The 11,326-nt window shown below is 37.6% G+C and overlaps 1 protein-coding gene across 2 annotated transcripts in view; it reads left to right on the top strand.

Moving 5' to 3' along the window:
• The window catches only part of MIPEP (mitochondrial intermediate peptidase), a 224,544-nt gene that overhangs the window by 82,640 nt on the left and 130,578 nt on the right, over window positions 1-11,326 (top strand). For both annotated transcript variants that reach the window (XR_001886079.1, XM_017874490.1), the window contains exons 15-16: window positions 2,182-2,256; window positions 5,361-5,480. Coding sequence is in view for 1 of the 2 variants with exons in the window: in XM_017874490.1 (XP_017729979.1) it covers window positions 2,182-2,256; window positions 5,361-5,480 (195 nt within the window). In the remaining variant the exon portion in view is untranslated. The remainder of the gene's footprint in view (window positions 1-2,181; window positions 2,257-5,360; window positions 5,481-11,326) is intronic.

Genomic DNA, 11,326 nt, shown 5'->3' with positions numbered 1-11,326 from the left:
GTGACAGCTCGTGGTCTTCACGCGTGTTAGTTAAGTGAGGAAATACTGTCACAGCTGGATGGGTTCTTCTTGCCCACTGCCCAAAAAGCGAATGCACTGAGAACAGCAAATATTGCAACAAAGAAGCAGTTTAATCATAGCAGGGCCAGCTAAGTGGAAAACAGAAGGCATTTCTCAAATCCACCTCCCTGAGAACTTGGAGGCTAGAGTTTTTAAAGACACTTTGTCAGGCAGGGGCCTGGGGAACTGAAACAGTTGATAGGCTGTGGATGGAAATTGCAGGAGTGTCTAAACTGCACAGCTGAGTCAGTTCCTGGTTGGGGGGTGGGCCTCAGGACCAGGTAGCATCTCTTGGTTTGTGGAAATGCTAAATCTGAAAAATATCTCAAAGACCAGTCCTTTAGGTTCCACAATAGTGATGTTATCTACAGGAGTAGTTGGGAGTTACAAGGCTTATAGCCTCTGGCTGTGTGACTCTGGTACTGAGCAACTTCGAGAAAAGCAAGCTTAGCAGTGGCCCGTGACTGTTTAAGTGTGTAGTGAACGAAGTCCAGGCCCCACCAGAATTCCAATCCAGCCTTGGGAATGTGACTTCAGTCCCCAAACAAGCAGGAAGGTCAGATTTTCTAGCCTCAAAGTTTAACTATAAACCAATGTTTTCTTACAGTTATCTTGGCCTCCGCACTAGAATAAGCTCAAGACAATGTAGCCTGAGAGGTTAGAAGCAGGATGGAGTCAGTCATGTTAGACTGTAAGACTCTTATTACTTACAATTCTGCAAAGGTGGTTTCAGTGTCATCCTTCCACATACACTTTGTTTGTAAACATTATTAAAACTTGGTGAAGCATGAATAATCTTTTAAATGTAGCGTGAATCCTGTCCACGACATAAAATACGTTTCTTTAAACGTAAAGTTTAAAGAAATGCGAACTTTTTGGCGCAATCTGTTGGCGGATATGACTTAACTAAATCCTGACTTTTAAAAATCCTGTTTGAGGAAATATTGTTTGATACAAGATGAGTGCCCCTGGTGTCAGCAAGCCTCAGGCCCGCGACCTGTACTAGAATTCACACTATGTAGCTTACTCCCATCTGTGTCTTAGCTCGTTAAAAAAAATGGTCTTTTCTGCCTAGTTTACTTCGCTTGCTGTCAAATGGTAAGAGAAAAAGGCTGTAGGTTTGTCATCTGAGCAGTCAGCAGATTCTGTCTTTCACTTAAGAAGCCATTTCCTAGCAGTTCTTCTATTAGTTCATTCCTTCACAAATCTTTCCTGAGTGTCTGCCGGCTCCAGGCACTGTTCTAGGCCCTGGGAGTAGACTCCTACAAAGCAGTGGTTAGTTTCCACTTCCAGCAGACAGCCCACATCCTCATTCACAGGTGGTTAATTTATACGACCATACCACTGAGTAACTTAACATTGGTCTTTATATAATGTGTTTCTCTTTAGAGGGGCCTTTAGCTTGATTGGGTTGTAAATCAATATATTTAATAAACATAAGTATGAATTATTTTAAAGTAGAGTAAGATTGAGCAAAGTTCTTGTTCAACTACATTATTTATTTATTTCTAATAGGATCTGTATGTTATGGGGTTAGGCCTAATTCATCTCAAAAAGAAAGCCTTAAATCACATAGGGACATGAAGTGTCCAAACTCTACAGTTCTTTTAGGTTGGAAAAGAAACTAATCTGTAGTTCATTATTATGACTACTTGTTAGGATGTCAGTTTAGCTTTAACACTGGCTGACACCATGAATTACCATTTATTTCTTGACATTTTCATCTTTTAGTCCTATTGTCAGTTATTATATGCGCTTTAAAAGTCGAGAGAGTATTTGAACAGGCTCTCACTGATAGCAAAGGAACAGAAAAAGTATTCCCTTTGAGGTTTTAAATACATTTTTAAAGATCGGCGCCCATGTCTTAGTTCCACATTGTATTTTCATGTACAAACCCTTATTTGACAATTACCACTTTTTGAAATTAAATAGAATGTCTTTATTCATGTTGTCTTGCCAACTAAAATATTTAAAGTTATTATTTTTAAACTATAATGAAATTCTATTACTCATTTTACATTTGATGTTATTTTTAAATTTCCTGACTCGTAAGTATAATGTACATAGTGCAGTGACTTATTAAGCAGTTTATTCACATATATATTCTTTTGTTTTATCAAGCCACTGCCAAAAACTATGGTGTCTCGTCTTTGTGAATCTAAAAAGGTTTGTGCTGCAGCTGATATGCAACTTCAGGTATGTATGTATCTTTGTTCTGAAGTTTTCCGGAGTCATTATCCCAAATACATATCTAACTTTAAATTCTTGCCAATGATACCTATTTATTATAATAACTATGCTTCTAAAACATCTTTCATGTGAGTTCAAAGAACTTGACCAAAATTGACTCATTTAGTCCTCACACTGCCCTCATGAAGTAGGCATTGAATAAAATTATTTCCCGGCCAGGCACAGTGGCTCACACCTGTAATCCCAGCACTTTGGGAGGCCAAGGTGGGTGGATCACGAGGTCAGGAGTTCGAGACTAGACTGACCAACACGGTGAAACCCCGTCTCTACTAAAAATACAAAAATTAGCCGGGCATTGTGGTGCGTGCTTGTAATCCCAGCTACTCAGGAGGCTGAGGCAGGAGAATCACTTGAACCTGGGAGGTGGAGGTTGCCGTGAGTCGAGATCTTGCCACTGCACTCCAGCCTGGGCAACACAGCAAGACTCTGTCTCAAAAAAAAAAAAAAGACTGTTTCCCATTTTCAGTTGGGAAAAAATGAAAGCTTAGAAAATTACATGACTTCTGCTAAATCACACATTTTCCCAGCTAAATTAAGGCGTCAAACTTAATATTATATATAATTTATATATATATTATGTATGTATGTATGTTTATTCATTCTGTATCTTTTAAAAATTTTTGCCTTTTTAGGTTTGAAATTTAGATAGTAATTGCTGTTAGTTTTAGATAATATTCAAAACCAACTTCCCAGGTTTCGAGATGAAGACTAGAAAACTTTCATGAACCATCTGGATGCCAGGTCTGCATGACACCAGATGCGTATGTAGATGTTTGTAATGACTGAGATTGTTTATGGAATTCTCACTCCTCTTCAGATCTTGAGAGTTATGTAAACACCCTAAACACCCATCTTTCATCTTAGGCAATATTCACTTTATGATGATTCAGTTACCTGTTTGACAAAGTAACCACTATTTAATTGCTTTATGGTTTTGTAAAATTCAGTCCCTAGAAGGTAATGAACGTGCTCTGTTTTTCTGTACCTTGAAACATGAAATCCATGTTTCAATGAAGGAAATCTATTATATAGACAAAACCATGAATCTATATTTGCTTTACTTTACTCAGTATCTATTCATATCAATATAATTTTTAAAGGATTTCTGAATTATTTTTAAAAATTAACATTACTTGGCTGGCAAAAGTCTTGATTTGCTGGTATCTTTAGTAGAAGGCCTGGCTTTTAAAAGTCTGTTTTGTGGCTTTCTTCTTGAAAATTGTTCTAATAATTTTCTTTTAAAATGGAAAACCAACCTTTCCCTACTCCTCCCTCCAAAACAATAGCCCCTAGAGACTGAGAGAGACAAAGTCCTGGTAGAGGAGCTGCCAGGGTTCAGCTTTTATATTACACTTGGACAGTGGACACAGACAAAGGTAGAAAGGAAGTGAATTGTTTCAACTTTCCGTGGGGACATAAACAGTGTTTTTAAAACTGTACAGTTTTGTTAAATTATTGTTTTAAAATAGGCTCTTTATTTTGCGTGGCTTAGTAAGTTTCTTGGTCCCAGGAATGCATGACTCCCTGAGTGGGTAGATAGGCTCATCTCTTTGGAATTGTTTACTTTATCAACAAATAAACATAAAAATAATGCACATTTAACTTATTTTACTCTGTTTTCATATTTAATTTATTTTGCTCTGTTTTATAATTCCAAAAGTTACCCCATGTTTATATCATTTGTAAAAGGCATAATTGAAGAAATGAAACTTCTGAATTCTGATTTATTTATACATTGGGGCAAAATAACACCTCAGTTGAGGTTAGAATGTAAGAGTTTCAGTTCCTGATAATTTACTCTGTTAGAATATAGGTAAGACATTGAGTAATTTTGGCCTCTCTGATTATCTTTATGCATCGTTACTCATTATAAAATGTAGAATTGAAAGAGCTATATTTAACTATATATTTAGATTACCAGTTAGAAGAAAGCAGTATTTATATTTAGGAAATGTCTGTATTTTTCTAGGGAAGGTTTAAACTTAACTTTATAATTTAGAACCATAATTCTATATCTGGATGCAGCCAGAAGCTAGAGATCATTTAAATTTTTTCTTTTAACCAAACTAATCCTCACTTCTTTCAAGTCAACAGCTGCACATTCTCTACAAATCCCATTTCTGAATCACAAAGATACATATCAGAAGCATAATTGCATGTCAAAATTTGTCCTTTAAAATAAAGCATTTTCTACTTGCCTGCATGAAGTCAAATATTCAAGTCAGTGTTCAAAAACAATATTTGAGTCAAATGTTGAGGTGAAAAAAGGCTTTATGTTTATTTTAGATTTCTTTGCACAATTTAGTTTTGAGTACTTTGTAAACAGCAGATTTCATGTCCAAACTCTCTTTAATGCTCTCTTCTCCCACTGTGGTTCAATGGCCTATATCCTCTACTCAGAGGAGAGCGCTGCTTTTCCCCTGGTCATCTAGCTGAGCCCTCCCTATATAGCAGCTGCTTCCTTTGTACTTCCTGACACCAGGTGTGGGAGTCTAGTTCCAACCTCTCCAACAGCTGCATCAGAATTCTTCGATACATCTCTACTCACCAGATGCTGCGTTGCTATTTTTTCTCTACTCCCACCACACCTATTTAATTTTCTCTTTACCTTTCATCACAAAACTAGAATTCTGACCATTTCATTTCTCTCATTTAAGATATATCAGGATTCCAGGAGGAAACCAAACAGAATTTGTTAGATCCAGCGGGTCAAAAGTTGTAACTGGTTTTGTACATTTCTGTCTACATGTATTTTGGCAAAATTCCCATGTCACATATTTAATTTGCCACGTTGTGCATAAAGAGTATCTTATGGATATGGTTCAAAATTCTTTAATATTTATGAAAAGGTTGAGAGCATTCCTTTTAATCTTTAGCATGGTCTTAAATGTGGTATGAAATACATTTCAAACCATATACGTTTATTTTTGTGACTGTTTTAAACTGTGATTGGTAATTGTTGTTCTGGTGCACTTATAGCGTCTTTGGTCTACCAGATCTTGATGTGAGGATGGACGACCAAAACTAAGTAGATGTTTTTATCTGTCTAGGTCTTTTATGCCACTCTGGATCAAATCTACCATGGGAAGCATCCCCTGAGGAATTCAACCACAGACATTCTCAAGGAAACACAAGAGAAATTCTATGGCCTACCATACGTTCCAAATACTGTGAGTCCAGCATTTGGCTTCTGTTGTGTGTACTGAGTGGTTCTGCTAGTACTTCTGTAGCTTGTGATTACCTTCCCCTTTGGAGAACTTGAAATCCCTACATTTATGTTGAGGCTTCACATGGCGCAAATGCTGGAAATTGCCTGGCTTATTTAATATTTCCAACTACCCATTTATATGTTCTTATTTTCTGCCCTCTAGCAGTGTTTTTCTACCTTTCTGGAAATGTGGGGTTAAAAGGCCACTGGAGTTGGTCTATATTCTTCTTTTAGTTATTTTCTATAATGTGAAAAGTAGTGATGAACATGATTACCCATCCTGAATCATTATCATTGCTAAGGGAATTAACGTGTATTGAGTATCTTGCATTGTACCAGGAATTATAATAGATGCTTTACATATCTTATCGTCTTGAGTACCTTGTCGGGAGAGAGAGCAGGAGTAATGTTACCATTTATTGGATTCTAGGCGCCAGACTCTATCTGATTCCTTTGGGAAAAGATCTCTGATTTAGCTCTCAAAATAACCTTATGCATTAAATAATATCCTAGTATTTGGAGCTGATTTGGAGGCACATACACACTATTATGTCCTGTCCGAGATCATCTGGGTAGTTAAGTGATTGTGTTGGGGTTCAAAACAAACAGGCTTTTTTCATCACTCAAAGGTTCCTCTAAGGAGCAGCTGAACACTGTGACTCCTAGTGCCGTTAACACGTGATTCTCGGTGCAGTTATGTGACTGACTTCACGTCACCCAGGCCTTTCTCAGGTGCAAGTGATAGAAACGCAGCTCACACGGACTTAAACAGAAAAGGGAATATATTGAGTCTTATAACTGAAAGGTGCAGGGACATAGGGGTGTTTCAAGTAAGTTGGATGTAGGTCTCCCACAGTATTGTTAGAAATGTTTCTCTCTCTTTCCACTTCTCAGCTCTGTGTTTTTCTGGTTCCTTTCATTCTCTGGCAGTCTCCCCAGACCAAATGGTTTGATAACTACCAGTAGGTTCAGGTTTATGTCCTTCTAGCCTAGTTGGTCTAACAGGAAGAGAGCTAACTTGAAAGTGTTTTGTAAACTGTAAAAAGCAGAATAAATGTCAAATGGTTGTATTTGCTGTAAGATTGGATAGCAGAATTCGTTGTGCTAAGAGGTTAAGTTAATCAATAAACTACAACTGTCCACTAAATCTTCAGGTCGTAATGCTCAAATATGCATGGGAAAAGATCATATTTACCAGACAAGTGAAGCAACAGGATATTTTATCTTCATAATACCTCTTGTCATTAGTTTTCGATTGGCTTAGAACCTTAATTATCTGCTACAGGTATATAATGTCAGTCATACTAACTGTTTTTAATCTTACATGTAATTTACTGTTCTAATACTTTCTACTGCCAAGCTCTTGATTATCTGTATTAGTGAAAATTTATAGTGATAAGAATAATGTAACTATTTATTCATGGAATAAATAATAGCAATTGCCTAGATTTTACTAGCATTTTCGAGTTCACAGAGCATTGCCTGATTCACCTGCTTTTGGGCTTGTATGTTTTTGTTCTCATCTTATACTCTTTGTGGATATGAGTTCAACTTCATGACCAGTAAGTAGTAAAGTCCTAGGAAGACTAACATTAGGAAAACTGAGATGCTTGCCAAAGCTGCAAAACTTCAATTTGAGTGAGTTGCTTGCCCTCTGCCCTTTTTTATCATAGGTCTTGTAATAAAGTCACTGTCTCTCTTTAAAAGAAAACTCAACTTCCTTACCATCCAGATTTCTTCTCTGTAGTCATGTAACATACTAAGATGAAGTATTAGTGGCAAGCAAATTCTGAATCAACAATCCATAAATCACTTAATTTGAAAGGAAGACTGATGCTAAGTCCATGTGCCTTGTCCTATTTCCTTTTGAGAAAATAGAAAGATGTATCTCTTTACTGGGATTAGCTCCACAATTCATTTTCGGTAGCCATCGCCAGCTCTTTGTGTAAACTGTTTTAAGAGGTCTTTAAAAGAAGCATAGCTATGTTTAGAGGAAAAAAAAAACATTATTTTAAGGCTTGCCTTTTAAAAAAAGTGTCTGAGAGTTTGTTTAGATTTGTACAAATAGCCTACTCTTCCTACTTAGAAACTTCTGCATTTCTTCATTTGTTTGTCAATTCATTCATCAAACATATATAACATTCCCAAGAGCAAGTTGGTGGACTTGACCACTCAGGATTCAGATAAAGCTGCAGGAATGAAGACAGTCTAACACTGGCGTGGGGCTGCACAGATCGTAGTGGAACAGGAGCAAGAGCCCAAAGGCAGACTCAGCAAATTAACAGACTCTCGAATATAGGTTGAGTGACACTGTAGATCATTGGGTGAAGGAGGAACAATTTTTTAAAATGGTGTTGTAGTGATTGATCATCTATATGGAAAAAAAATGCACCTCTCTATCACACTGCACACAAAAAATAGAGTTAAAGACCAAGATGTGGAAAGTAAAGCTTTAAATTTTAGAAGATAATACAAAAGAATTTTTTCTTTTTGATAGTTGTTGTTTTGAGATAGAGTCTTGCTCTGACTCCTAGGCTAGAGTGCAATGGCGCAATATTGGCTCCCCGCAACCTCTGCCTCCTGGGTTCAAGCAATTCTCCTTTCTCAGCCTCCTGAGTAGCTGGGATTACAGGTGTGTGCCACCACACCCAGCTAATTTTTGTATTTTTAGTAGAGACAAGGTTTCACCATGTTGGCCAGGCTGGTCTCGAACTCCCGACCTCAGATAATCCACCTGCCTTGGCCTCCCAAGGCTGAGGATGATAGGCATGAGCCACCGTGCCTGGCCTTGATGGTGTTTTTTATACCCACTCTGAGTATCTTACATTTTATACAGATGCCTCTCAACTTACGACGCGGTTAAGTCCCAAAAACCCATTGTAAGTTGAAACTATCATTAAGTCAAAAATACATTTAATACCCCTGCACTGCTGAATGTCATAGCGTAGCTTAGCCTACCTTAAATGTGCTCAGAATGCTTATATTAGCCTACAGTTGGGCAAACTCATCTAACACAAAGTCTATTTCATAATAAAGTGTTGAATATCTCACGTAATTTATTGAATACTGTACTGAAAGTGAAAAACAAAATGGTTGTCAGGCGCCCAAAGTACAGTTTCTACTGAATGCATATTGCTTTCACACCATTGTGGAGCTGGAAAATCTTAAAGTTAAAAATTCTTAAGTAAGTTGGGGATCTTCTATATACAATGGAAAAGCCATTAAACATAAAGCAAAAGACTGACAAATTCAATATTTAAACTTAAAAAGCACATAAAACTTTACTTCCCCCCCCCCCTTTAGATGGAGTCTTGCTCTGTTGCCCAGGCTGGAGTGCAATGGTACAGTCTCAGCTCACTGCAACCTTCGCCTCCTGGGTTCAAGCGATTCTCTCACCTCAGCCTCCTGAGTAGCTGGGATTACAGGCCCCCGCCACCATGCCTGGCTAATTTTTTAGTAGAGACAGGGTTTCACCATGTTGGCCAGGCTGGTCTTGAACTCCTGACTTCAAGTTATCTGCCCACTTCAGCCTCCTAAAGTGCTAGGATCACAGGTGTGAGCCACCGTGCCCATCCATTGGAAAAAGATATATTTTAAAATTACTTTGAGCAAAAGACATGGATATGCAAAAAATGACATAAAATAACTTAAATATTAACAGGGAATGCACATTAAAACCACATTACAATACTCCTAAAATATTTTACTATCACTTGTTTGGCAAAAAATAAAACAATTGACAGTACCAGATGTTGGCAAGGATGTGGAGTCACAGGAACTCTTATACGCTGCAGGTAGGAGAGCAAATTGGTATAACCACTTTGCAAAACAGATCTGTGAAATCTGAATATGGACTACCCTGGGACCCAGCCATTCAATTCCTAATATAACCTGGAAAAAAAATATCGTACTTTCTCTACCAGGTGTACTTTTCTGTACCAGGCATGAAAAATAGGAGGGTTTATAACAGCACTGTTTGTAAGTAGTTAAAAAAAAAAGGGTGAGGGGGAGGATTCTGAGAAGAACCCAAGTGATTGTCATCAAAGAAATGGATAAACAATTTGTTGATACAGCTGGAATACTGTTCAGCTTTGGAAATTGAGGGCCACAGTTGATGAGCCTAACAAGCATAAGGTAAAGTGAAATAAATGAATACCAGATGAATCAAACCAGTGCATTTATATGAAGTTCAGAGTGATGCAAAACTAAGCAGTACATTGTCAAATACATATGTAATTAGACTATAAAGAAAAGTGAGGGAATTACAAGCACAGAGTTCATAGGAGTGGGTTCACAGGAGTCTTAGAAATATTTTCTTAAACTGATTGGTGGGTACATGGTTGATGACTTTGTCATTCTTTCTACTAATAGTGGACATATAGTCTTGGTGGATAGAAAACACTTCCAAGGATTAAAAGGTGATTTGGGCTACAAGGTATGGCGTATGCCAAGAACAACGAACCTTGGCAAAGCTACTGGTGGCTTAAACTAGGACAGTGACTGTGGGGAGTGGAAGATTGAAACGGACCTGAGAACAGTGCAGAAGGCATAATCAGTGCAGCGGGGGTGACTGGATGTATGGGTTGGGATGATGAGCAATATCCACGGGAATGGGACGACCGCAAGGCTTTCAACTTCCATATCGGATAGAAGATGACTTTGTAGCGTCTTCCCATGCAGGCTAAAGAGTGACAGTGTCCTCCTGTAAACTTGTCTCCAGAAATTGTTTCTCTGAAATGAATCCTTTTATTCCCCCAAATTAAACAATGAGAAAAGGAAAATATAAGCAACAGAGTATTTATAATGCTTATAGAGTTGATAAAAATATAGGTACATAATCTGATATAAACTTTTAGACAGTGATTTTGCATGTGTCTATATTAGCACTTCTTTAAGTGCATTAGTAACTCATCTTGGGAATAAAGTGTAGCATTAATTATCTTTGGGCAATACTTTTTTTTATTGTACTTTAAGTTCTAGGGTACATGTGCACAGCGTGCAGGTTTGTTACATACGTATACATGTGCTATGTTGGTGTGCTGCACCCATTAACTCGTCATTTACATTAGGTATATCTCCTAATGCTATCCCTCACTGGTTTAAACAACATCGAGCTGGCTTCTCTACTGAGGAACCACTTGGAGTCTGTGATATGCTAACAAACATTATGAGTCTCTGTCCTCAAATGTATTAACCCTGGAAGTCATCATGGATAATTTCTAGGCACTAGCTTTTGTAGGTCATACTTTGGAAAATTGCATTTACATGACTGTAACTATTTAATAGGGCAGTTCCACAGATACTCCATGTTAAATAATGATGCTTTCTGTACAAGTCAATAAGTAGCCTTCTAGTGTTGGCAATTTATTGATATTTGTGTGCATGCTGAGTCACTCTGTATAAAGTATAGGCTAATTTGTACTTACTTGCTATTCCATCTAACAGTAGTTTGATGCTGGAAATCCAAAAGTTTCTACTTATTTGTGAATAGAGGGCAATAGTACAACATGTACCAACAGACTCGCCTTCTGCTGTTACCACCACTTCTCTTCCATTTAGAGAACAGCGTTGTGTTGTTGTGTTTTTTATATTCATGACTGTCTCTTCTCAGAATATTTTTCCTAAGTGATTGTGTATCTCTCCTATTTTTAATTCAGAAAATAGAAAATGTGTATTTTAATTTTTGTAGCATTGTAGGTTTGTGATTTTACCTTTTCACCCTCCTCTCTGACACATTTGAGATACAGTTGTGTCCGGGAAGCTCTGGGATGAAACTTCTAGCCTTTGATCCTCTGGCTCTGTTCTAAT

Source organism: Rhinopithecus bieti, unplaced genomic scaffold, assembly GCF_001698545.2.
Source record: "Rhinopithecus bieti isolate Rb0 unplaced genomic scaffold, ASM169854v2 scaffold_8350, whole genome shotgun sequence".
In the NCBI taxonomy this organism is placed as follows: domain Eukaryota; kingdom Metazoa; phylum Chordata; class Mammalia; order Primates; family Cercopithecidae; genus Rhinopithecus; species Rhinopithecus bieti.
Note: the sequence above shows the minus strand (reverse complement) of the source record. Positions and strands in the feature narration are given on the sequence as shown.